General features: G+C 44.3%; 1 protein-coding gene and 2 long non-coding RNA genes across 3 annotated transcripts in view; 2 read left to right on the top strand and 1 right to left on the bottom strand.

The window, feature by feature from the left end:
• Nucleotides 1-959: 959 nt before the first annotated feature.
• Nucleotides 960-19,027, top strand: SMIM2 (small integral membrane protein 2). Its single transcript, XM_004088117.3, has 3 exons — nt 960-1,072; nt 1,286-1,614; nt 18,257-19,027. Exons 2-3 carry the CDS (start codon nt 1,362-1,364, stop codon nt 18,259-18,261), a joined length of 258 nt encoding a protein of 85 aa, XP_004088165.1. The 5' UTR covers nt 960-1,072; nt 1,286-1,361; the 3' UTR covers nt 18,262-19,027.
• Nucleotides 3,991-15,725, top strand: LOC105739788. Its single transcript, XR_001115758.2, has 3 exons — nt 3,991-4,191; nt 8,179-8,278; nt 15,549-15,725. It is a non-coding gene; the product is annotated as an uncharacterized LOC105739788 (long non-coding RNA).
• LOC101176431 overlaps nt 8,145-27,929 on the bottom strand; it is a 42,797-nt gene continuing 23,012 nt past the window's right edge. The window contains exons 2-5 of the long non-coding RNA XR_004030023.1: nt 18,442-18,626; nt 15,342-15,413; nt 14,124-14,262; nt 8,145-8,580 (exon numbers count right to left, since the gene is read on the bottom strand). This is a non-coding gene — a long non-coding RNA (uncharacterized LOC101176431). The remainder of the gene's footprint in view (nt 8,581-14,123; nt 14,263-15,341; nt 15,414-18,441; nt 18,627-27,929) is intronic.

Here is a 27,929-nt window from a genome sequence, read left to right as displayed (position 1 = left end):
GTTTCTAGCCAGGCCAGACAAAGATGCCTGAAGACAGATTTCTAAATGATGCTGTGCGCCAATTTCTCTGATCTTTTTAATATTGTAACTAAGGGGCCTTGCTCTGAGATGGTGATTTATGACTTTGACATGCTGTCCTATACCACTCTCTGATCACTAGGGAATATGTAGAAACTCACCAAAGCAACTGCTCTCAGGCGTCAAAGTGGAGCCACATTGTCCCTTGTAATCTCACAAGGATCCTTATGGGATTGAAGATGATCACATTTTCAGTGTTCTAAGGACTGTCTCCTTATGAGCCCAGCCATACCATGCCCATTACTGATGTATTTGACCTGTTGAGCCTCCAACAGCGTTGCAGACTCCACTTTTTGTGTTGCAACAGGACTAAGACCAGAAGCGAATGTCCTATATTTTCCTGCCATTTCTCTGCTGAGCAACAGCTCACCCTTGGAGCTGCTGCTGCCTAAAGAACAGGAGAAGATTCAGGAATGCTAACAATAGTTACCTACAAATCCCATGCCATCTGCCCTTGCCCATTGTAACAGCCTCGCCACTTGGGTCAGTAAGAGTCCATACTTGCTCAGTACATCTTTGTGCTCACTTCAGCTGTGGGCTCTGATTTAAACATTCAGTTCAGGGGATGCCTCTTTGGTGCATGTCATAATCAGGAGAAGAATACTCTCTTTGGATTCTGGAACTGACTCCATTTGTAGTGAAGAGTTTGGGGAGCATCAATAATGGGATGGCAGCATTCATTCATTCATTTATACCTCTAACCAGTCTTCCCTCACATAGTGGTTGAGTACTCAATACGTGCCCTGTGCTTAGCTGAGTACTGTTCAATGGTGAACAAAGAAGACATGGTCTTAAGGAGGAGTTCCTATTTCAACAGAGTAGCCCAAGGAACTTCAACCACTTTTGCTACAGGCGTATTAGTTACTGCCAAGAGTCTGTAAGTGTTCATGGGCCTCATTAAGCTCTGCCTTCCTTCTGCTTTTTGGAGCCTGGCCTTTGGTTGGCCTTGAATGAAGAGTGGGGCCCCCAAAGTACCACTGTCAGCACTCTCCAGGTGAGTATTATCCTGGGAGGGGCCAGGGCATGAGGAGGGCCAGGGCGTGGGGCCCTCTGAAGGCTGTGTCATCCCAGGCTTCAGCCACAGAGGTTTTATTATGGAGGGAAGCTGAGCTGTGAGAACGTTGCTAGGCTGTGGCTATTTATTTTTATAAACGAGCCTTGTGCTTAATTTAGAAACCTGCTTTTTCTTTTTCTTTCTTCTTTCCAGCATCATCTGGCTGTCTGGCACCATCAAAGAATTGCATTTCTGACCCAAGAAGAGCTTATGGGTGGATGGGGGTGGGATGGAGGCTGGGGAGAGGATTGATGCCAGCCAGCTGCCTCACGGGGTGCTGGAAACACGTGGCCATGCCATTAGCATCCTGTTTGGCTTCTGGACCAGTTTCATCTGTGACACCTACATAGTCCTCCCTTGGATCAGCAAGATAAAAGGCAGCCCTGATGTTAGTGCCTCCTCTGATGAGCCATACGCGAGAATCCAGCAGAGCAGAAGGCAATGCCACGCAGAAGAGGACCAAAGTCAGGTGCCAGAAGCAGGTGACATCTCCACTCTCAGTTCTTTGGAGGAAGCTATTTTAATAGAACCACTTTACTGCAGCTATTTTGACATGAGGATATTTTGGTATGGCTCAAAAATTCAGCCGATAAATGTTCAGCTTTTTAAAAAATAAATGATGAGTAAAATAGGCATCTTGCAGGCCATCTGTGAGCTTCACCTCAAACTTGATCTTCACCCCCCTGCATTGTCAATCTTATCTCCAGGCATCAAGGGTATATGGATTGGGAACAGATGAAGGAAAGGACTGGTAGAGGCTCAAAATGAAAGAAATAGCAGGTCAGGACTCCAGGAGAGTTGAGGGTCTTTTAAAGTGAAACAAAACAAACAAACAAACAAAAAAACAGGGTCAACCAAATTCAGAAATCAGGTAGAAGTCAGAGAAGGAATGAAAGATGGGAAATTGGTATAAACGAAATACAGCGAGTCTGAATTTTGGCTTACTTGTTTTGAGGCTGCTGTATCCAAACAGTTGTGCTGGAAGAGCTGCACGAAATTGTTGGGCAAGAAATAGTCCACTCATGATTCAGATAAGCTCATTTTGCCTCTTCCATGGTCAATTCCTGACTCATAAATGTCTATACATTTCACTTTATGGCTTGTGTGAGCCTCAGTTTCCCCACACAAAATGCAGATGATGATGTCGGCCCTTCCTCTTTCCCCACCTTTTGCTCTCCTTCCAAGTGACATGATGAGGAATGAGCCAGCATCTTGTAAACTGCTCCAGGCCACCTGGAGAAATGTGCTTGCGTAAATAGTTGGCATTAGTATACGTGAGTCTTCCATGAGTAAAGAATTTCAGAGTTGGCAGCCGTCTCTGCCTGGTGATTCATGTGGGCACAATGATGCCCTTAGCTACAATGTATGGTGTGGGTGATGAATTTGTTCTTGTCACAGCAGAGGACTGAGTATTCTTTACCCAAATGCTATAGATTGAGTTTGCACATGGGAACTAGATTAGCTCTGAAGAGAGTTGAAAGGAACCTGACATTTCTGCCTGCAATCTAGAGTTTCATTGTACAAACAACCGCAGCAGCACATTTGTGCCCAACCATGGCTTCCCTTTGCCAGCAAAGAAAATCTTCTAAATTCTTCTGCCATTTGTCAAACCTGCCAAAGTCCCTGGAGGCAGTTCTGGTAAAACTGAAGGTGGAGAAAGAGAATATTCTCTCTACCAGGTTTCACTACTTCCTGTGTTGGTTGTTCACAAGGGGAGAGCTTCTGCATCACAAGATGAAGCTTCGGTGATTTAGATGTGGAATATCCTTCCAGGATTAGGGGAAGGAGGCCCCAGCTTCCAGAATCCTGTCCTGCAGCCTCCGCGTGGCTGGGCAGCGGCCTTCCTTTGAGCCTTCAGGGTGGAAACGAAGGACATGTGTGTCTCTGCAGCACCTCCGGCTTTCGCTCAATCCTATTTTCAGAGCCAAAGCGCCATCTCCTCTGGTACAGTTAATCTTTGTTCCTGCCACTGACCCATCTATCTTTATTACTTTTCACCACGTCCTGGCCTTCAGATTTCTTATGGATTTCTTTCTCAGGCATTGTGTTTTGATTCCCTCCTCACATTTACTTCCAAGTGCCAAGAACAACTCTGTTCCGGCAGGAGGATATTATTTGGCTTAAAAAGGAGAATGAGCAGTGGCTTCTCTCCATCAGCATTCTTTAGGTTTATGTGAGAATTCATTCTGGGAACCATTTAGAGTCTCCTTCAAGCCTCTCCCTGACCGACAAAGTTTCTGTTCCAGAGAGTTACTTTGCTTCCATTGTTTCTAAATGGATGATAAGAACCTTTCTTTCTGAGCCTGTGTAGAAGGACTCAACACCCCTCCCCCCATTACTCCCCAGAGATCTTGGCTGGGTCCACAATGGATACACGCTGGGTATTGTTACCATTGTTATAGACTTCAGCATCAACTCCAGTATTTGATGGTCCAATAAACCTTGAGTCCTCTTCAAGAATTGTTAGTTTTTCCCACCTTTGAGAACCACACTTACCCTTTAGGGCAGCTCTTCCTAAGTGGCTGACAAACACTCCCTGGTTGAGCTGGTGGGGGCAGGTCCAGCCAACAACGGCTTCTCTGTTGACATCACACAGGCCTTAATGACACAGACTAGGCACAACAGCTGGTGCCCTCATGAGTGCCTATTAATATTTTGGGTAAGTTGTGTTGCCTCATCTACCACTCTGTATAGTGATTCGGGAATTTGCTATTTGATACGAGCAAATGAAGAGATGGAAGGGGCTGTTCACCACTCAGGCTGCAAGCAAGCCTGTCGTGCCCATCTGCCAAGAGGCCTCCTTGTGTGCCTCCAAAATGGCCTGGTCCTTAACTTGATCTGCTTGGACTGATTGCAAACAGTGACTTAGCTTCCCCTAGACCAGAGGATATTCTGTGCTCCCAAAACAGAATGCTACACATGGGAACAAGGGAAAGGGAGGCTTTGAGAGGTCAGCCAGCAAGGCCCCTGCTTCAAGCCTAAAACCAACTCAATTAGGTGAAGATTGAGCAGGATAAGGCTTTGCAAGGAACATCCCTGGCATGTCAAGGTGATCCCAGGTACGTGAATTGGCTCCTTTTGAGTCTTCCTACAACTCTTGGAGGCAAATAGGGTGGGTATTATTACTCTAGTTCTACCAAGGGAGAAACTAAGTTCTAGAAGTCAACTAAGGAAGTTATGTAACTTACTGGCAGACAGGACACAAGAAACCTCAAATTCCTGACATCTGTTCCAGTTTTTCCCATCACCCCATGTTGCCCTTCAGCAGGGCTTAAGCAAAACAGCCAACACAAGTCCTAGCCTTTCCAGCTGGGCTGAAGTTAGAAACTGGCATGGATTTACATTGGAGTAGCTGGGGCCTGGGAGGCTACAGATACTACTTCTACTTGCTTGTATTGCAAGGCAAGGCTATATGGCTCAGCAGGGTTGAGACTATTTGTAGACTCGATTTTTATATGGTCATGGTGAGGGGGAGTGCAAACGAGAAAAAGATACAACAATTTGCATTTGTGTGTGTGTGGGTGTGTGTGAGTGTGTGTGTGCATACACATGTGCACATGTTTGGGCACACAGATGAGAAGACATTACTGTCATGATGGCTGTTGCAGGTGGATGGAGCATGTTCCCTTGCAGGTCATCTGCAGCTTCATGGACACACTGTGGCTTCTTACCTAAAGCTTCCACATCTCTGCCTGATGGCTCTCTCTGGCCACAGAAATTTGTTAAGCCCCATGCACGGGGAAGCCCAGAAGAGCATCAGAGTTAAAGGTGCCTGGAGCAACCCTGAACCAATGAAGGATGGAGCTGGTTAAAAAAAAAAGTCTCTGTCTTTTCATACCCCCTGCCAACAGGAAAATCGAGGTGTTTTCCACTGAGCCTTTGAGAGGGACTCCAGAGGAAGTAAAATCCAAGTGCTCTGTGCAGCATCCTGCTCATGAACACCCCCTTTATTGGCTAACCCACCTCTCTCTATCTTGCTTCTCTAATCCCTCACTGTGTTTCTGGGGATCATATCCCCAGTAAACATGTGCATCTAGATTCCTGTTTCAAGAATCGAAACTAAGACAGTGGCCCAGTTCCTGCCTCCTGGGAGTGCCTTGTATGTGGTGGGTTTTCAGCCCCGCCAGATTCCTGCTAAGCGTGGCAGGTATGCATTTCCATGTTGAGCATTGCCCCCTTTCAGCCATTGGCCAGGAAGATTTTGGCTCTGGTAGAAATAATTATAGAGTTTTTCAGGTTGGAAGAATCTCATCTCCAGGAGGACCCCTGCAGTAGGCCAGCAAGGATAAGAAACAAAGAATGAAGATGGGTGCATGCTTGTGGTCTCAACTGGGGAGGCTGAGGTGGGAGGATCACTTGAGCCAGGGAGTTTGAGGCTGCAGCGAGCTAAGATGACACCACTGCTCTCCACCTTGGACAGAGACCCCATCTCAAATAAATAAGAAACAGTGAATGGAATTAAAACAGTGAATGTTCATTAAAAGCAATGCCAAATTGAAGCAAGCTTGGAGTTTTCTTGTTGAGCACATGGGCTCCTGAGCAGGTGCAGCCTCAGCTACTCCTCATTACCTTTCACCAGGCAAGCCATGCCTATAAGAGCTCACTTTCACGGGGCATGTCTGGATTGACTTACTGTCTAAATGTCTCTTAGTGCTGCAGCAGGAGAATCCTCTGCAGCATAGGAAGGCAGCATCAGAACTCCCTGGGGTAGGATCAGGTTCCTGGATGCTGCATTCCTATCAGTTCTCCTGAGTTCCAGCAGACAGCAGATTCGACTTGCAACCAAGCAGACACATGAAAGTAATGTGCACTCCTAACATTTTGTAACCTGCCTCCCACAAAACAGAAGGCAATCTTCCCTTTGCCTTATTCCCTGCCTTGCTCTTGACATTTTTACAGCTGACTTTGCATTTCTGACACCTCCCACTTGAATTGGCTCCTGGTCTCTCCTGGCCTGAGAATCCTAGTCACATGACCCATCCCAGTGCACACTCTCAGCTCTCTTTTCGGCCAGGCCACACACCTCCTCGCCTTGACATTTAGGGCTTGTCATTTCTTTTCCTCTTCTGCTGCAATAAATCAGGACCAGTCAACATTCACTGCCCCCTGGGTGGTGTTTAGGGAAGCTGATACTGGGCTGAGGAGGCTTTTCTGTGGCACGGGGGTTGAAAGCAAGCATTGCCTTTCCGCTCCCAATCTGTGGCTTTGCGACAGTGATAATGAAACCCTGGTCAGGAGCCCAAGCTCCATGTCCAGGCATCTTGTCTGACTTGTACAAAGCTGAGTGCTCAAACCAGACAAAGCAACAATGGCCTGTTCCTGGGTGCTGCCTTGTTTATGGCTCAGACCTGTGCCGCTGGTTTAGCTCGTTCACCTCAGAAGGTCTGGTGTGGAATGGAATGATCAGCAGCCTGAGAACACAGAGGCTGTGCCAGTTCTGGCCCTCCCTGCCTCCCATACCACATGCTGGAACGTGGGTTTAATCCAGCCTAGAAGCAAAGGGGAAGCAAACCTCTTGAGTGCCTAGTGGCGGGTGCTAAGCAATGCCCTTCAAGGGCATGAATGTATGGGAGGATAAAGTCATCAGAAAGAGAGAAAGCAGAAAGCAAGGGAAGATAGGAAATGGGAGAAAGCAAAATGAGAAAAGAGGAAAATGAATACACAAAGTGATCATTAGGCAGAGGAGTAGCTGGCTGCCACTTACAACTCTTTGAGTGGCACTGATGCCATTTGTTATCCATCCCTGTTTCAAAGTGGGGTCAGGAGCTAGTGGATGCATGTGCTCTCTCCAGAGAAGACACACAGCTCAGATTTTCAAACCATGTTGCCTCCCATGGTTCCCTATATTAGAATTCAGCACAACTCTACTTGCTCAACTGTGAGAGGTCTTAACCAAAGGGTTTGAAGATGCTTTATAACAAATAAATAACCTGTGCAAATGTAAGATGATAAGATGATATATTTTTCCTCCTGTTCACCACAAGACTTGAATACACATTATCAGCACAATCCCCAAAGGTAATTTTAAGATGCAGGTTTAGAAGATTCTTTTCAAAAGAGACCATGACAGGTAGGCTGAGCATAATGTCTGGCACATAGTAGGTGCTCAATAAATGTCTGAAATTGAGTTAGTGAATGATTGAATATGAGAGACAGATCAAGAAGAATATTTTAACAAGAAGATACCTGAGTATTTAACACTGATACTTTTCAGAACATCTGATTGTTTTTGTTCTGGGCCTCACGGATTTAAGGATGAGTGAACTTTCCAAGTGCACACTCACTGGCTGGCCTGTGATCACACGCACATGCGCCGGGGTGCTAAGTGCAAGGAAGATTTGGACAATGCACAGTAATGGCGGAGGTTGAACCTGGCCAAGAGATTCTGGAGAGGTCTCTAGAAAAGCAGTTTCCAAAGCTGCTGAGGTCTCACCAAGCAGACCAGGTAAAGATAGCAAAGGTATGAAACAGCCTATTGTGTCAGAGAGGTGCAATAGTATGGCTGGGTCAAACTGGAGAAGTGTGTGTGTGTGCGCGCACACGCGCGTGCGTGTGTGGGTGTGAGTGTTGGAGGGTGGGGCAACCACTGGCCTTTTTGGTCACCATGGGTTTTTCAGTGCCTTCTATGTGACCAAACACTGGCATTAGTAGGTTTCCCTTATTTAGCTCCTCCGGGGAAGCTGAAATCCCATGTGTAAGCTATTGCCTTGTCATGGGGGAGGGTGTGAGTATACCCATGTCTCCCTAAGGCCTCATGATTTACGGTAGAGGAAAATGATCTTTTATCTTCAAATGGCCTCATGGTGCTTATCTGTTTTCTAGTCTGTATTTCACTCTGCTGTGAACCACCCTGGGGCAAAACCTTCCTGCTTTTTGAGTACAGTGAGCACAAAAGAGTTTTACAGAATGGATGGTTGTATGGGTGGACAATGGCTGGAAAAGACAGGTGGCTATTCAGAATCCTACGAAAACCCTTAAGCTCTGCTGTTCTCTCCTAAGGCAGCAAAATTCATTTTTTATCATGAGTACTCTTTGTTTATTACTAGCATTGCAGGTTCTTCCCTGAGGCGCAGAGCCCAGAAGAAATCAGCATGGAATGAAAAGACTCAAGGTTGGAGCCCCCACAGGACTTAGCAAGAATGCCAAGTAAGGGCTGCTGTATAGGAGGGTGGCCAGCACAGGCCCTGAGGCCTGGGAGGAAGGGGAAGGTCTTGGAGGCTTTGCAGACCCTCAGACTCTTGGGCCCCGAGCAGTACCCGCAGACACAAGTCCTAGTGCTGGAATATTGTGCACACGTCTGCTGCAGAATGCCTTGGGAGCCAAAGGATTTGATGAAGCTCAAATCAGAGTAGATAGAAGGCAATTATGTTTTTGCATCCTCAGCTCCTGCCACGCTGCAGCTCCCTGGGAATGCACTTGTGGCATTTGGGTGTTTTTCTTACAAAGGCCTGGAGAGAGAAAAACAGCCAGTCACCATCTAATAAATTATCCATCATGTCACCGCTTCTGCTGGCCTCATTCTGACACTTCTCCCCTTCTGATTGTAGACAATAATTACCCTCTAATTGCTAAGATAATCTTGCTTATGGAGCTACAGCAGCAATGAAAAGCTGTCGTTTATATGGCTCATCCTCAATGTTGATTTAAGCTGAATTACACCTCAGTTCGATCTGAAGAGCAACCCCCACTCAAATGAGGCAAGGTCTTTGGAGACCTGGAACTGGGTGCCACAGCATGTTTCTAGCTTCTCTCCTGGCCTAAGGGCTACACCTGACTTGAGAGAGGTTACTCATCAGCCCCTCCACAAACAGGGCCCTGCAGTGGGATGGATCCCTTTGTGTCTGAGGGCCACCCACCTGCAGTTGACAGAGAATGACTGCAGGAAGGCAGAGAATGCACCCAATGCCCCCCAGCAACAAGTGGATTTCTCTGCAATTCAGATTGGCCTTTGACTCTGTGCTATTATCTCTTTCTTCAAAGCATATAACTGAATGGCAGAAAAATATCACAAATCATTAACGTAATTAGTGTTTACTGGACACCCCATATTCACATTGCTTGGCAGTGGATGCAGTACAGCCTGAGAAGCTTATTTCCTGCAACATGAGCACAGAGTCTGTGTGGAAGGCACAGGGCATATATGGAAATCTGCGGCAGTAGTATTGGACACACTAACAAGCATCAATTTTCAGATGGGATAAAATGGTGGAAGAGCTTAAGAGAAATGCCTGCTAGCTGAAGGGCAGGCTTGACAATATAGGTCACTTGGTTGATTATTTCATTTACCTAACTCTATTTATTGAGGACCTACTAAGTGAGAAGTATGGAACAAGGCACCAAGAATTTTAAAAATAATCAACCATTGCCCAGAGATTTTGAAGAGCTCACATTCTGCTGAGAACTGAAGTGTGAATATACTATATAAATAATTGGAATACAATATTCATGGAGAGTAGGGTGTATTAGGCAAGCATCAAAGAAAGGCTGATGGATTCAGCCAGAGGAGATGGGAGCTAGCTTTGAACTGGGCCTGAAAGGGTTGGTGAACTTTTGATTGGCTGAAGGCATTTTTGGCCTGGAAGCTGGAAGGGCATGGAGTAGTTAAAGTAATGTGAAATAGTTCTGTGTGACCAAAGAACATCTGGGGCAAGGCGTAGTGAGGGGATGCAGCTGGAGAGAGGCTGAGAATAGCTAGTTCTGGAAGCTTCTGAGTATCCTGTGAAGGCTGTGGGCTTTACATAACCGGCTTTAGGTAGACAGAGGGCGTAGAGAGCCTCACTCTGGCCAGTGTGGAAGGGACTGGATGAAAGGAGGGAAGGCCAGGGCCAGCAAGGCCTGCAGGAAAGTGGGCAACATTACTGGAGTTGCAGGAAAACCTTTCAGAGATGCATGGGAGATGGAGTTCATTCGGCTCTTGTGTTGCTTTTCTCTCTTCAATGCCTTTGGGGTACCCCTACACACAGTTGTCTTATAATTCTCCTAATTTTCTTATTCTGGAAGCCTTTCCATATATTTCTCTTGGGCTCTGAGTTCTATCCTCTATTTCTGTAATGTCAGGCTGCATGACCAGTTTTGTTTTTGGTTGGGTAAGAGAGACCAGGGTGCACACTCAAGTTAGTGGAAGTTTCCCACCACAGGCTGGACTCAACCTGAAGTCCCTTTTTATGGCCGAAACAACTCTTTTCAAGTTAATAGATTCTCACCTGAAGTGGAAATTATTTGCTTAAGAATCTGGACCCCTTTCTACGTACTCCATCAGGGTGTTAATCATTTAGGGGTCAAAGGTCAGCTAGCCTATAAACACAAATTTATTGGACATCTGCTGTTTACACATCACACTGCTATTCCAGGTTGTGTTCCAGAAAGAGTCTAGACTCTGAGTCTCTGCGAAAGTCCTTTTAATCCCTTCCACTGCCAACAATGCTTGCTGCTGGCTTGGGACAGCCTGCCTATGTGCTGTTGCAAAATGAATCTCTCTTAAAACACTCACAAAGCCTGACACATGTCAGTCAGTTGAACTCCCAGCAGCTGCCAATGGACACAGAAACAAGAGAAGGGCTGGTCTCTGGACTGCTTTCCAGATAATAAATCTAGCCATATGGAGGAAGCAGCCTCTCCTTTGGAGATGGTAAATCAATTTCCCTAAAAACAAACAAATCTGCATTTCTCTGAGCCTGTTTTTCACATTTCCCAAAGTTAATATATTCTGGATAATAAAACAAAAGGAAAATAATAGGTTGATGCAGCACCTCCTATGTATGTGATTATCTGTAAAGCATCATACTGGGTACTATAGGCTCATAAAAAAACCAAGGCTTGGCCTCTGACCTCATGGACCTTATATTCTACTTGGAGATGTACAGAGCTGGATTAATATATTTAGGGGCTCCAACCTGAAATGATTATAGTCCTTCCCACCCATATACAGATAATTTAAAAAAAAACCCAGAATTTATGAGTAAGCAAAATTTCTGCATGTTCTTATCGCAAAACTCTGGTTAATTGAATTGAAGATGAGCTTTTCTCATGTTCTAGTACCCTTGTTTTGTTGGTGTTCTAAGCATGGGCTGCAACCCGGATGGGCCATAACTATGCACATCAGAAGCTGTAAAACTGTATATACCAGATGATATTACAAGAAGAAAAGTACATGGTGGGTCCCTGTGTCATTCAGGTTCTCCAGAGAAACAGAACCAACAGGAGAGGTGTGTGTGTGTGTGTGTGTGTGTATGTGTGTGTGTTGAGAAAGAGGGAGAGAGAGTTTTATTTCAAGGAATTGACTTAAGTGATTGTGGGGGTGGCTTGAAAGTTTAAAATTTGTAGTGCAGGCTGGCAGGCTGGAAACTCAGGAAGAGGTGAAGGTACACTCCAGAGGCAGGATTTCTTCTTCCTCAGGGAAACCTCAGTTTTGTTCCTAAGGCTTTTCACTGATTAAATGAGGTCCACCCATACTAGTGACAATAATCTCCTTTACTTAAAGGCAAGTGATTGTAGATGTTAATCACATCTACAAAATATTGCCACAGCAACACCTAGATAAGTGTTTGATTGAGTAACTCGCTATAGCCTAGCCAAGCTGACATAAAACAGACCGTCACAGTACCCTGTAAAGGTGTAGCCATGAGCACTGTGGATGGTCAGAGGTGGGAATCTGAGGATATGATAGCTGGAAGGGAATTTAGAGATCACCAAGTTTAATCTCCATGCACAGGGAAGGTGCCTGCTGTGCTTGGTTTGTATGAAGTATTGAAAACAGGTTTTCCCGGTCTAGTAGCATGTTTTATGTGAGGGATTCAAGTGGACTTTTACAGAGGCACGGGGTCTGGATTCTTTCTTGATTAGGGCGTGGTGAATCAGAATGTACATAGCAGATGTCCAAATAATATTTTTTAATTAGATCACATTGGATCTAGGCCTGAGGCTTAGTCCCATCCTTTGAGGATAGGATCCAAGACTATCATTTCACTGATATATCCCTAGGGCCTAGCCTAGTCTTGGTACGTAATAGGTGCTCAAAAGCATTGGTGGAATTCATGAGTAGAATGAATGCATGGAATTCAGGCCAGTTGGAGGTGCAATATCCTGATTCTATCATAGGAATGTAGACACAGAAAGGAAATATTCTAAGCATGAATCTGAGTTTCATTTGTCGGATGGAAATGCTAGTATATTACCTTTCTAACAGGTGTATCCAAAGGAATATCTGAGCAAATACATATATTTAGCACAGCACTTGGCATATAGTAGCTGCTCAATAATCGGTAGTGATTACTATGACAATATTTCTTCTTTTTAACTCTTTTTTTCATTATACTTTAAGTTCTGGGGTACATGTGCAGAACATGCAGTTTTGTTACATAGATATACATGTGCCATGATTGTTTGCTGCACCCATCAACCCATCACCTACATTAGGTATTTCTCCTAATGTTATTCCTCCCCTAGCCTCCCACCCCACAAGAGGCCCCATTGTGTAATGTTCCCCTCCCTATGTCCATGTGTTCTCATTGTTCAACTCCCACTTATGAGTGAGAACATGCAGTGTTTCGTTTTCTGTTCTTGTGATCGTTTGCTGAGAATGATGGTTTCCAGTTTCATCTGTGTCCCTGCAAAGGACACGAACTCATCCTTTTTTATGGCTGCATAGTATTCCATGGTGTATATGTCCCACATTTTCTTTATCCAGTCTATTATTGATGGACATTTGGGTTGGTTCCAAGTCTTTGCTATTGTGAATAGTGCCGCAATAAATATACGTGTGCATGTGTCTTTATAGTAGAATGATTTATAATCCCTTGGGTATATGCCCAGTAATGGGATTGCTGGGTCAAATGGTATTTCCAGTTCTAGATCCTTGAGGAATCTCCACACTGTCTTCCACAATGGCTGAACTAATTTACACTCCCACCAACAGTGTAAATGCGTTCCTATTTCTCCACATCCTCTCCAGCATCTGTTGTTTACTGACTTTTTGATGATCGCCATTCTAACTGGCATGAGATGGCATCTCACTGTGGTTTTGATTTGCATTTCTCTAATACCAGTGATGATGAGCATTTTTTCATATGTCTGTTGGCTGCATAAATGTATTCTTTTGAGAAGTGACTATAACAATATTTCACACAATCCAACTCTGGTAGATGCTGGAGGTGCCATGCCCAGAGCACCTTTACCAGCCATGCACCCATCCCCCAGCTCTGGATACTGAGTTTCAATAGCTCACAGCTGCTCACTTTTCTAGAGAATTGCTCTCTACTGAAATAAGAGCTGTGTTCACCAGGAGGTTATGGTTCCTGCCCCCAGGGATAGCCCACAGCCAATGACTGATCTACACAGAGAGACAAAGGGTTGGCCAGCTCCATAGCTCAAGGTTATCATGCTGCAGCCAGTCGCCAGCTGAGCTCTCCTCTAGCTTTTCTCCCTGCCTATTATGCTCCTCTCACTCCCTTTCTCCTGAGAGCATGAGCTCAGTAAATCACTTGACTAAGTGTCCTTGTTTTATAATCTGCTTCTAGGGAACCTAACTTAAGACACTGTTACTTGGAGAGAGCCGCCAATTATTTGTGTGTGCAATAATGAGCCATTTTCTGGTTGTGATTCTGATATTCAGACCCCTGGGTGAGTCTCTGCCACAGAATGTTCCTAGCTAGAAGAAGAACATGGCCTTGCAACTGCAGCTGGCAGCTGGCAGCTGGCAGCTGGCACTTGGCTCATCCACAGCTGACCTCCTCAATCAGCGAGGCTGGTGTACTCACCTTCTTTGTGTTACATTTTGCCTAATTCTGCCTGGCCAAGTCAATTCAATCAGCCTAGCTTGTTCCGTAAACCAAATAATCACAAGTTCAACCACCAAGGTTTGAATTTCAGGGAAAACATTCACTCACTCACTCATTCATTCATTCCTCCAACAGTTTACAGAGTGTTGTCCACAGAGCCAGATACTGGGGATGTAGCTACTAACATAGATAAGACATGCCCTCTGGGAACTCACAGTCTGGAGGGAGAAATGGACAAATAAATAGGCAACTGCAAAGGCGTTTCTGATCCATTCTATAATATGATGCTATGAGAACACAGAGGAGATGAGCCAGGATGGAGGTCAAAATGGCTTGTTCTTCATTGTGGTTGACCTAAACAGAAATAAATAGAATAGATATCCCCTAGCACACTGTAAACCAAAGTGGTTACTTCAAAGAAGGTGTCACATGTATAAAGATGTGTAGTTTTAAGCACAAAGAATGGTTGCCTAGTGATGGACAGAATAAAGAGATACAAATGCAAAAGGACTCTGCCTTCTGTGTTGTTACTGCTGTAGCTTTTCTCCCACTCAAACACTCACTTCCTGGGACTCAAAGAAAGTGCAGCTGAATTAGATGGTTTTTAGCTGGGGACTGGCTAGATCAGTGGAAATCACAACCAAGTTCTCCCACTGCCTTTCCATCCAACAGCACTGTGGACCACCCGCAGAGAAGGTGAGGATGCAGTGGTCTCACTGCACGGCTGCCTTATTGTTGCTTATTCCTCCTGTGCCATTCATTAATCTACTCTGGCAAGACATGCAGAGGTTATAGCCTAATTATGAGGTTAGGAATGTTAATTGTTCTATGTTGATATTAGTGTAGCTGGTGCTAATGAGAAAATAATTACTACTCTGTGCCTTTATGGCCATTTTCATTGCCCTCTTGTGGTTTTGCAGTTATTTGGCTATAGATGGTAATGACTTAATATGTGGCTGCTATTATTGCTTTGACTATACAATTGGGAGAGTCAGCAAAGAGGAGGTGTTTGGGAGAAGTTGGAGCCTTTTAAATACTTTTACTTTTCTTACGTTTTTTTTTTTCTTTGCAAGGGGTTTTCTTGGGCAGTAAGAATGTAAAATTCTAAAAATTCCAGTGTTTTGGTGTTTCAAGGACCCCAAGATCTTATTCATAAGTCAGCTGTTGGCGATTATGTGTTGGGCTCTGAAAGATAAGGAGTGCTCCTGGTCTCTCTGAATGCCACCTCCCACCCACTTTCCTGAGCTGTAGGCCCAGAGATCAATCTAGATCTCTCCATGTCACTTATTCTCCAGTGCCCCACCTCCAGTCACTCTCAAAGCGCATCGATTGTATCCTGAGCATCTCTCTTCTGTTGCCTCCTCTCTGGTCCTGATTACGGCTCTGCTCATTTATCTTTTCCTTGGACCACTGACTGGCAATCACCAACTTACCAGTCTCTGTGCCTCTATTTTCAGACTATTTTTCGGTCCGTTATTTAAAATCCTCCAATGGCTCTTCATTAACTGCAAAATAAAATACAAACTCCTTTTGAAGACACTTCAGGAGCTAACCCTGGCCCACCTTTTTAACTTCTTCTTCCACATTTCCTTCTCGTTTCCAATAGCCCCATGTAGCACTCATTTTTTGTTCTTCTTCAGGTACATCGTGCTGTCTCCTCCCGCCTCCATGCTGGCGCATATGCCGCCCTTCCTCCCTGGAATGCCCTCGTCTTCCAGAGGCTGCTTCATTTGAGAGCCTTCCCTGATTCATCCAGGCAAATTAACAGATAATAACTGTTTTAGCTACTAAATATTAAACTCTCTCAAGGCAGGGTCTATATTTGTCTTATTTACCACTGTGGTCACAAGCCTATGGAGAGTACACACTAAATATTCAAAATAAGGAATGAAAAAGTCTCTATTATGGTTTGGATATGGTTTATTTGTTCCCACCAAACACATGTTGAAATTCGATCTCCAGTGTGGTAGTGTTGGGAGGTGGGGCCTAATGGGAGGTGTTTGGGTCATGGGGGCAGATCCCTCATGAATGGCCTGTCGTAGTTCTCACCAAGTGACTGAGTTCCTGCTCTGGGGAGGCTAGACTAGTTCTTGTGAGAATGGATTAGTTTCCACAAGAGTGGGTTGGTATAAAATCAGGAGCCCCTTAGGTTTTGCCACTCTTCACAAATGTTCACTTTCCCGGTGACCTTCTCTGCCATGTTTTTTAACCCAGCACGTGGTTCTCACCAAATGCTGAGCAGATGTTGGCACCATGCTTCTCATACTTCCCAGATTGCACAGCTGTGAGCTAAATAAACCTCTTTTCTTTATAAATTACCTAGGCTTAGGTATTCTATTATAGCAACATTGAACAGACTTAGAAAAGTCCTCAAGGCAACACATACTTTTGACATCTACTTAGACACACAGATTAAAAGGTTACATAACCACATCTCTTTCTAGAGATAGGTTGCAAATGAATGTTTTCGTACATAACATTTCAAGTAATACATTGAAACCTCATCAATTTAGACTAATGGGAGCAGGAAAGAAAAAGGTTCTTTGAAATTTGTGGTATATTTCAATTTCAGGCTTTTTTCCCCAGGCCAGTTTATTTCAACATCTACCAAGCACCTACCATGTGCTAGGTATGGTCCTGGACACAACACTGGCTCTATGAATGTAAATACGACATGGTTCCTGACTTGGAGACGCCTAAAGCCCTTTGATAAATGCCTTTCTGTAGACTTAATATACCTATATTGACTCTAAATATAACTTGTTTCTTTAAATCATATGGTCATCTCTGCCTGGTTTTGTCTGGAACTTTCCTTCCTGCCTTGACTATTTGGTTAATTATTACTTGTCTTTCCCACATCAAAACCTTCTCTGGCTAAAACCACACCTCTCCTTCTCTTCCTCCTTTCCTTCCCCAGAATTATTCTGTCTGTTCCTCTTCTGTTTCCCCAGGGCCCTCCCTATAGCCTTGTCCACTGCACCATCCTCACTCCTTTCCCACTATTCTGTGTGTTCCTTCAGGGCAGTGACCATCATTTTATTCTGTCTTTCTAACACAGCGACTGACACATGGGAGATGCTCAATGATTTTTGATATTGTTACAATGAATGAATAAATAAATGAAACTAGAATTTTTAGCTGGAGATCCTGCAAGCCTCTTTTTAATGAATTGTTTATAATTGGGAACATTCACTCATAGAGACCTAGACCCCCAAAGTTCCCCAGTTTTCTCCCCCAGTCAACTAAGTTAACATCTCTTAGAATATCTTATTATATCAGGATTTTATTAGATTCAGCCACAGGAAATTGCTATGTTTTGTGCATCAAAAACAGCTGAGTATCAGCACATCATACAGTTCAAACTAATACTTAACAAATCTGCTCAATACTAATGGTGCCAAGGTGAACACCAAAGTGTCCATATTCAAATGTTCTAGGTTCCAAATGAGAAGACTGGTTTCCTTATTTCATTCTGGGTCTCCCTGGCTTATGTCTCCAAAGCTATTCAGAATGGTCTGCTAAGCCTGCTGCTTCTTTCAGTTTTCCTGACTGGGTCCACAAATGCTTAGAGAGCTGTGCAGAAATCATCCTTTTTAGAGTCACTTATGAAAGGTTAGCACTTAAAGCCAATTAGCAAAAGCCCAGTACAAAGCAAATCTATAATGACTGTCTTTGCATACCATGTGGCACAATAGCTATTATTCATGCCATAGAGAGAATATCCAGTTGTTGGATGGAGGGGCTTGGGAGATGGTAGTTTGGTGAGGTCTCAATCTTGCTGGAAAGAGAGTCACATTGCTTGTCCTTGGGCCTTTAACTCTGCAGCCCTGCTCTTGTCCTATGTGGCCAACCCTCCCCACACTTCGCCCCAGGACCAAGCTTTTGTGAGCTTCACAGCCTTTGCTGGAGACTTTGCTCCATTTCCAAAGCAAGTGGTGCCACTGACTCTCAGCCTCTTGCCTCATTTCCTGTCTATCTCACTTTCACCCCTTAAATCTCACAACCAATATTTCTCTGCAGGAATCACCCTAGACATCCTTCCTTCATGGAGACTGCATTTTCTCTGGTCACTCAAAATATCATTTCAGGATGTTGACAGATCACTTGGGACCCAATTTCCAGCACTACTTTTACTTGGCTGATGTTGTCCAGTGCCCCTCTCTGTTCTTTACCAGCCCGAGACAATGATTGAGAGCTAATTGATCCAAAGGGGCAGGAAAAGGGATGAGAACATAGGCCTGCCTCCCAAAGGATCTTCCTTTTGCCATGGGTCAGGTTCAAATGTCAAATAACATTGGTCAAAACTCAGCCTCCACTCACCCCGCTCCTCACACCTCATATTCCCCAGGCTGACCTGGAAAGGTGGAGGAAAAGAAGGCAGAAGGGAGAGATGGAGCCCAAGAACCTGAGTATTTTTCTCAGGCAAGACTCAGGACTGCTCTGGACATTCAGAAGCTGAGTGTGCCAGTGTGCTGTGTAGTTCAAGGCCACCACCACTACAGTGGCCAGGGACACCTTAGTAGGAATTCTAACCTGGCTCCCAGGGAGAGCTGCGTCCACATTTGTCCTGTAGGCAAATTCACTCTTTTCACCCTCTAAGCGAGTAAGTCCTTGTTCCCAATTTCCATGGTTTAGTCTTCAGTTTCAGTCTTTGGTTTCCTCTGGTCTATCAGCTCCCATCTCTCTCCCAGTCTTTCTTTTTCTTTATTCTGTGACACCTGTTGAATGAGGCACATAGGGTTTGTAGTCACTATAGTGTTCCTTGTGATTGTGAGGTAATAGGCTAATATTATCACTTTCTCAGAAAGTCTTCAAAATTATCATGAGGAGGTGATGCATTCATCTGCTGGGAGGTGTCTGTGTGGTCAGATAAGATGATGGCTACATTCCATTCCAATCCTGTCATTCAATCATTCTTCCTCCAGGGAGCCACTGAGGGACGTGATAGTCCAAAGCACTCAGCTAAAACGGAATTGCAAACATGGTACCCACAACTTGGGTTTCTAATCATCCATTTGTATATCGGCATGTAGTCTGTCTCTGATTTAGGGTTTAGGTTCCTCTGTATTTTTTTTTCCTGCCCTTTGAGAGTTTAATAAAAGTCAGAGGCATCTTGTAAATGGTGACACAAGAATCGTTATCAAATACACCTCTTGCACAATAATATATAGTACAAACGTTAAGGTGTGTGGCTTTATCAGCGAGATTGCGTAAATGTAAAACAGCTTCCACACTTTTTAGCTGGATAGGTATTTAACGTCTCTGTAAAATGGGAATTATAATAGGATGTACCTTAGTGTTCACTGTAAAGATTGTGACTTAATGTATACAAGCACTTAAAACAGTCTCTGGCAAATAGATTACAAAATATGTATTATCCGTAACAGATGTGGTGGAAATATCTCCATTAAGAGTGTTCCTCTGCAGTTTAGAACTCAGCGACCCCCTTGAAGAAGCCCCTGAATCTCCCCGAAGTCTCTGGACCTCTAAGAATCCCTAGTTTAGCAGAAAGAGTCCCAGACTAGAGGTCAGAAAACCTGGGAATGTCCATAGCCCCACACACGCCATTAAGAGCCGACCACGGGCCAGTCCTCTTACTAGATTCTTCTGTCAGTTTACCAATTCTTCACCAGTTATGCAAGGTGGCTATCTTTTCCCCATTTCACAGACGAAATAAATTCAGAAGGGTTTAACGACGTAGTTAATGCTAGGAGCAGAAAACACGGGTCTGGCCGGAGCCACTGTTAAGATCCTCCTTTAAAATCCCGCCACATGGTTCTGAGAGTCAATCTCTCTTATTTCTGTCGGCGTCAAACAGGAATATCACTATCCTGCCCACCTCGCAGGGTGAGATTCCAACTAGAAAGTGTTTATGCAAGTCCGCCGTGGGTCGCGAAACGGCTGCTGGCGTTGGAACTGCGATGCCAAACACGGTAAACCTCAAGGACAAGCGAGGCGAAGCGAGGCGAGCCGAGCCGAGCCGAGCCTAGGAGACTTGGGATCCCTCCTCCAGGCCCGAAGCCGGGGACGGGCGCTTGGCTGAGTGGCAGGCGCACTAGCCAATAGAGTTGCGGGAGGTGGCGGGGGCGGGGCTGCCCTTTGGCCGCGCTCGGCCTTGTGGGAGAGCTAGCGGCTGCCGCCTTGTCAGCGCCGCTCTCAACGCTGGTGAGGGTCAGCAGAGAGCCGCGACCTGTGGGGCGTTGTCTAATCCCAGAGCGCTGACGGCCGGCACCGAGAATCCTGGCGTTAGTCCAAGGGGCCTGGCGAAATCTCGTTAACGAGAACTGCAGGCTGTTGGTGAAGTCACGACGTAGTGCCAGTGGCCTTGTCCCCCTCTATGCGCAAGGGACCCTCACAGGCTGTGGAATCCGGGCGTTGGGACCCTCGGGGACCTGGGCCTTCTGCTTCCACTCTCATTCCTGAATGTTAAAGGGGCAGGGCCGGACCGGTAACAAGGGAAGGCTGGAGAAATAGCAGGGACGGATTTTCCTCCCGGAAACAGACATTTGCAGGCCTCCTAAAAGGAAAAATCTAGAAACAGTGCGATTGGGGAAAGAACGACGTGGCGGTTATTATGTCTTGATGGGATCCCCCTTTGCCCTTGGGACACCACCATCTCTCACCTGCTTCATCGCCATAATTTTCTGACTGGATTTCCTGCCCCAAGATTTGCCCATTCCTGTCAGGCCCACTCCAGCCCAGGGTGATTGCTGCCAAATGCTGCTGATCACTGCATTCCCCAACTTAAATACATTTACAGAGTTCCCCGTTGCCCTCGAGACAAAGGCCTGACACTGAACTTAGCTCTTGAGGCAGTGGAGGTTCTGGCTTCCTGATTACTGTTCCAGCCCCATTTCTGACCACTTTCCACTCCCTTTCCCCCAGTCAGGGGTTTATGAGATTAATAAATGGATGAACAAGCTATTTCTAGAAATATCAGCAATATTATCAGAGTAAAAGGAACCATTATAATCTGAATGACGATGAAAACCTATTGTGCTCATGTATCACTTCGGATGGGGAAGTCAACTCTGTCCTGGAATCCAGGGAACCTGAATTATTATGTTTGCTCAGCTACTAGATTTTTCGCATAATCTGCCACATGTTGCGTCCAGTCTCTGTTCCTTAATTTATAAAATAGGGCCAATGAAGGAATGTTTTCTATACTCATATCTTTACCTTTATGAGCTACTTCAAAGATAAATCCAACAGAACAAGGAGAAGCACTTTACACATTCAAAGTATTACTAATATATAACAAGATACGCGCCATGATACACACCATGAATTACCTTTAAAATCCTTTTCTGGGACACATAGAACTTGCACTTTATATATCATATAAGACAGTGGTCCCCAACCTTTTTGGCACCAGGGACTGGTTTTGTGGAAGACAGTTTTTCCACAGACCGGGGTGGTGGTGGAGAGAACGCTTTTGGGATGATTCAAGCACATTACATTTATTGTGCACTTATTATTATTACGTTGCAATATATAGTGAAATACACAGCACACCATAAGGAAGAATCAGTGGGAGCCCTGAGCTTGTTTTCCTGCAGCTACACGGTCCCAACTGGCGGTGATGGGAAGCAGTGAGAGATCATCAGGCATTATATTCTCCTAAGGAGCGTCCAACCTAGACCCCTGGTAGGTGCAGTTCACAATAGGGTTTGCACTCCTATGAGCGTGTAACACGGCTGCTGATCTGATGGGAGGCGGAGCTCAGGCGGCAATGCAAACAATGGGGAGAGGCTGTAAATACAGATGAAGCTTCGCTTGCTTGCCAGCTGCTCACCTCCTGCTGTGCGGCTCAGTTCCTAATAGGCCATGGACTGGTACTAATAGGTGGCCTGAAGGTTGGGATCCCCTGATATATGATACCTGAGGTTTATCTTTATATCAGGTATGCATTTAAAACACCCCACAAATTTCTTTTCTTATGGCTGCATTTGAGGAGCAGCCTGGCTTATAAGCCTTGACTACTTCTGCTCACCACCTGTACTTAATAGAGGGAGCCATGGGGGCCTAGAGAGAAGATGTAGAAGAAGATATTAGCTAAGGAACCCAGCTTGGATGAGGTAAAGATGGTTTTGACCTGAAACTTTAAGAATTAATGGCCACGGAGGAATTGGAATACCATGAAAAATATTAGAATGTGGAGTCATGGGCTGCTGTAGGTCCTTGCTCACACCACCATCTTAAACACCTCATTTTCTCTGCCTTCAGTGCCCTTTCCCAATCTAGGGTGCTTCTCTCCCTTTCTTCCCCCAACCTCCCAACATGCATACATTTTTCACTTAGCTAACCCTTGGGAGATATAATACATGTTGCATGAATGAATAAAGAAATGAAAAACTGATGGATGGATGAAATGGACACCATGGGCACGAAACCAGAAGATCTGAGTTCTTTCTTGGATCAGCACAACAACCTTGTGAAGGAAGTGGGGCAAAAATTTATGGTGCCATTTTGCAAGTGAGGAGACTGAGGTTCATAAAGTTAAGTGACTTAGTTGAAGACACTTAACAAAGTGGCAGAACTGTCCCTTAACCCTTAAGATTTTTTTTTTCCTCCCACAACATCATAATTCTTGAGGGCAAGAAAGTCTTAATTTCCACATTTTCAACTGAAAACAAGCCTTCTTTAAAGAAAAGAATGTATACACACCTGTCTTCTTCACCACCTCCCCACCTAGGCATGTGATTGCAGAGGCAAGCCAGTATTCACAGGCTAATTTTACAGACAAGTCTAAATGGAAAGTGGCACCTGTTAGGAACATACTCAAGAAGAACTGGACCTCATGAAATTTCAGCCCACTTTTGCATGCTCTTCTAGTGGAAGACTTCTGCACAGTTCTCTGTCTATCAAGAGTCTGTTTTCGTGGCAGAGGAGGAACTGAAGGAGGAAAGAAAGAGAGAAATAATAGAGCATATTTTTTCAGAACTATCTCTCCAGAAACACTGAATAATTCGAAGGGCAAGGGCAATTCAGTGATCAGAAGTGTAGCAGTGAATGAGCTCTAAAAAATAGAACCACTCTTTAGGTCTCCAAGGGACAAGATAAATGAGAAACTTTGGGCATGAAAATGTTGATGTGAGCTCATACGCCTCACCTTTTTTACTTGCTCTGATTCACATCTGTTCCTATAGACTGACGCTAGACTTTCTAGGTTTTGAACCCTGGCTCTACCACAAACTAGCATTGTAATGATTCTTAACCTTCACTTTGCCTATTCCCATCTCATAAAATGGGGAAAATAATAATTAATACCTCGCTTGTTGGATGTTGTGAGAATTAAATGAATTCATTTATATGAATTCCCTTAGATCAGTGTCTAGCACGTTGTTAATGGTATTGTCACTATCTTCATTACAGCTGCCTCTTGGTAATTGAAATAGAGCATCTATTTTAAAGATAGTTATTTTCAACGAGGTTTTTAAAAAGAGGGAAAGATTGGCCAGATCATCTGAGGTGCTTTTACACATTCTGGCTTTCCTCCCTCATTTTCCATTTCTACCCTCCTGGAAATTAAGACTGTTTAGGTCTGTGAGCTGCGCCTGGTGGCTCACATGTGTAATTCCAGCGACTTGGGAGGCTGAGGCTCTGAGAGGATCACTTGAAGACAGGAGTTTGAGACCAGCTTAGGCAACATAAAGAGACACCCATCTCTAAAAAAATTGTTTTTTTAAAGTTAGCCAAGAGTAGTGACACATGCCTACAATCCCAGCTATTCAGGAGGCAGAGGTAGAGGATTGCTTGAACCCAGGAGTTAAAGATTGCAGTGAGCCATGAGCGTGCCTCTGCACTCCAGCCTGAGCAACGGAATCAGACCCCAACTCTAAAAAAAAAAAAAGATGATAGGTCTGTGATGGGGCATGGGCATGTGTATTTAGAAAAGGCAAATATGGGCCGGGTGTGGTGGCTCACGCCTGTAATCCTAGCACTTTGGGAGGCCTGGGCGGGTGGATCACATGGTCAGGAGATCGAGACCATCTTGGCCATCATGGTGAAACTCCATCTCTACTAATAATACAAAAATTAGCTGGGCGTGGTGGCACATGCCTGTAATCCCAGCTACTCGGGAGGCTGAGACAGGAGAATCGCTGGAACCCGGGAGTCGGAGGTTGCGGTGAGCCAAGATCGCAACGTTGCACTCCAGCCTGGTGACAAAGCGAGACTCTGTCTCAAAAAAAAAAAAAAAAAAAGGAAAAGGCAAATCTGAAATGCTTTCTTTCATCTTACCCCTAAACCTAATATCCCACCAGAATCCCAAATTGAAGAGATTTCTCTGGAGACTAAGAGGTATTCTTACTTTATGAGGATTACCAAGCTTGGGCAGGACACGCACATGTTATGAAGTCCATCTGTCTGCCTGTCTAAGAAGAGCTGTATTGAAACCACCTCAACTTGTGATTCCAGTTTCCTTTTGCATTATGGATATGCTGATGAGCTGCCTCAAACTTAGAGATGATATTATCATGATGGCACTCTCTGGGGAAAGCCCTAGTAATTTAAAGTTTGATAATGTGCTATTGTGTGTGTTACTCTGTAACTGACTTTTTTTTCCATTTAATAATCTATGTGGATATCTTTCTAGGTTCATGCATATAGATCTAACTCATTCTTTTTTATAGCTGCATGATATTCCGTAATAGATATTTCCCATGCTTTCTTCAAACATTTCTTATTGCTAGAAATGCAGATTGTTTCCTACCAGATTTTTTTAACCATGGGGTATCATGTTGTAATAAACATGCTTGAACATATTTTCCTGTGTACTAGGTCATGCTTTTCTTTTCCCTTAGGATGGAGTCACCAAAAAGTGTAATCATTAGGTCACTAGGTGTGCACGTTGGTAATTTTAGAAAATATTGCCAGAGAGATTGAAACAATTCACCACTGCCCCTCCTCCAGCTTCTCCTGGGCATGCCACATACACTGTGGGAAGGCGGAAGGCTGACCTAGAACACCTTCAAGTGGATGCTACAGTGAGTATGACAAGACTATGATTCATGGTTTCTGAAGTGTTTTGGATTTTATGGGTCAGCTAAAACCTCATTTAATAACATGCTGTCTGCCCTTTGCTTAACATAACTGTATCCATGATGTGGCTGAATTAACCACCTACCATTGCACAGCCATAAGTATCAATCCACCCTTCTTCCCTATTTCTAGTTTTGTATGATAACCTGCTTGAGGGAGAGAGGGAGTGGGTGGGAGTAGATGCTAAAAAAAACTGCAGGAGTAGGAAAAGGAACTGTGGGAGGGGAATTCATGTACGCTGAACCCAAAGACCCTAGGAGAGATGACAGGGAGCAGGATAGAATCTATTTCCTTATGTCTCTCTCTGCTCAGAGACATTTTCAGCATAATAGCTGTTGACTTCTGTAACACCCTTCTGTAATCTTTTGCAAATCCAATAGACTTTGTGTTGTCACACTTCCTCAGCTATGTTATAATTCCCAATAACTAGCACACAAGTGATGTCCTATCCCTGAAAAGCTGGTCTAAAATAAATGGCTTCAGGGGGCTTAATGATAAATCAGAGGCATTCTGAATGGATTCTGAAAGTATTCTAAGTCAGGACAAATCCTCGCTGGAATCCAATTTGGCTGTTTCATTACCAGTTCTATCTCCCGCATGCAAAAAGATGATAAACAACATTGTAAAGATGTAGATGAGATGGGCTTTTGTGACCTAATGTTTCTGGTAAAGAGAGAAGTACACGTTGTTAAAACAGGAAAAATGCACAAAATCCACTGGCAACAGAATATTATAGCATTTGTTTTTGAACAGGAATCATTTGTGATTTTATTACCTCAGAAACAAAGACCTGGCTGCTTTTGTATTTTGTAGTGGTTTAATTAACCTTTAAGTGTGCACAGAGAGCTGGTATACTTACTCTACAAACTAAAAGCCACATGAGAAAAAAGTAGAAAGTTGCCAGATATTTCTTACCGACCCAGACCAAGATTCTGTAGGGGCATGCATCAGAGTAGTGAGAGCACAGTTTCCAGGACCAGGCTCTGCAGGATTCCAGCAAGTGAGTTAACCTCTCTGTGCCTCAGTTTCTTCATTTGGAAAACAGGCTAATAGTAATTTGGACATCATTTTTTTTAAGTGGCACTAAGAGCAACCAACAGATAACAAAATGGGAGAGGGTGTATGGACAAAGAGGGAAAATTTAAGAAATAAATCTACCCATAGTGATCATTAAGAACTGTTAGGATTTGGATATCATTTTAGTGGAATGAATGTCTATGTAGGATGCCGGAATTTACAGTATAGTGTAATCTTTCTGTTCGTGGTTTTTGGAGTTGGACACACCTTGGTTCGAATCCTTCCTCTGCTATTTAGTAGCTGTGTGACCTCAGTTTCTTCATTCATCTTATGAGAATGAAATGGAGGACTGTATGTCACACAGTACATACCCAGTACATTGCAAGGGTGCAAGGCATGGCAGTTATGACTATTATTGCATTTAAACTGTTTTGGCTGCTATGTATTGACCCCTGTATCAGTTTCCTATTGCTGGTGTAACAAATTGCCACAACCTTTATGCCTTAGAACAACAGAAATGTATTCTCTCACAGTTATGGAGGCCAGAAATGTGAAATCAAAGTGTCAATAGAGCCACACTACTTGCAGAGGCTCTGGGAAAGAATCAGTCCCTTGCCTCTCCTAGCTTCTGCTGGAAGCGTTCCTTCCTGTTCTTTGGCCTGAGGCTGCATCACTCCAGTCTCTGTTTCTGCCTTCACATTGCTGTCTCCTTTGTGTGTTTAACTCCCCTCTGCCATTCTTTCATAAGGACACTTTTGATGGTATTTAGGGCCCACCCAGATAATTCAAGATGATCTTCTCATCTCAAGATTCTTAATTTAGATGTGTCTGTGAAAACTTTACCATATAAATGAATATTCACAGATTCTGAGGACAAGGGCCTGATATCTTTGGGGGCACCACTCAGCCCACTTCAACCCTTGCCAATGTGTCAGACTGTGTGTCAGGCATGTCCAGGGATTTCTCTCGCTCCTAGTTGAGGAAGGGAGGAAACTGAAGGGAAAGCAACCATGATTTTATTTAACTAGAATGCTAAGAGTAAAAGACAATATTTGTCAGTAGAAAACAAAGTAATGATTTGTTTCTGTGCTACTGGATCATCATCTCAAACATCAGCAATGACCCTACATAGGTGATAATAGCATAGAGGTGGAGACCTTGGATTCTGGACCTAGATGGCCTGGGTCAACAAACCAGGTGTGTCTTGTATTAGGTGTAACTTTGGAAATGCTTGATTTCTCTATGCCTAAAGAAACTCTATGAGTTTCTTTATCTGTAAAATGAGTTAGCACCTATCTCAATGGGTGGCTATGAGGACTAAATGGGGCCTAGTTCACAGTAAACACTATGTGAGTGTTAGCTGTTATCATGCTTTTCTGTGCATACAGGTGGACAAAAGTCTGGGGACCAGGTTAAATACTTGCTACATTTCTGAAATAGAAATCTCCACTATCTGCTTCCGTTCTTTTAATTTCATTAATTGCTTCTAAGAGCATTGTGCAGACAACATTCTGCTTAACTAAGAATCATGGTGGCTGGGAGCAGTGGCCCATGCCTATAATCCCAGCACTTTGGGAGACTGAGGTGGGCGAGGAGATCAGGAGTTCGAGACCAGCCTGGCCAATATGGTGAAACCCAATCTCTACTAAAATCACAAAAATTAGCCAGGCATGGTGGTGGGCACCTATAATCTCACCTACTCAGGAGGCTGAGGTGGGAGAATCACTTGAACCTGGGAGGCAGAGGTTGCAATGAGCCAAGATGCACTCCAGCCTGGGCCACAGAGCAAGACTCTGTCTCAAAAAAAAGAAAAAAAAAATCATGGTTATGAGATATCCATTAGTTGAGATTTCCTGTGTAATTATGCACACTAAGAGCATGCACTACATGGGTAGATATATGAAAGGGCAGATACAACTTAGTAGGGACTGAAACTTATATAATATGGGGGCCCTCTTGAT

This window comes from Nomascus leucogenys, chromosome 5 (genome assembly GCF_006542625.1).
Source record: "Nomascus leucogenys isolate Asia chromosome 5, Asia_NLE_v1, whole genome shotgun sequence".
In the NCBI taxonomy this organism is placed as follows: domain Eukaryota; kingdom Metazoa; phylum Chordata; class Mammalia; order Primates; family Hylobatidae; genus Nomascus; species Nomascus leucogenys.
The sequence above is the reverse complement of the archived record's forward strand: the minus strand, read 5'-3'. Positions and strand labels throughout refer to the sequence as shown.

Excerpts from the sequence above, each read along its gene's own strand:
- SMIM2 (XM_004088117.3), top strand. The coding sequence starts at position 1,362 with ATGGAGGCTGGGGAGAGGATTGATGCCAGCCAGCTGCCTCACGGGGTG.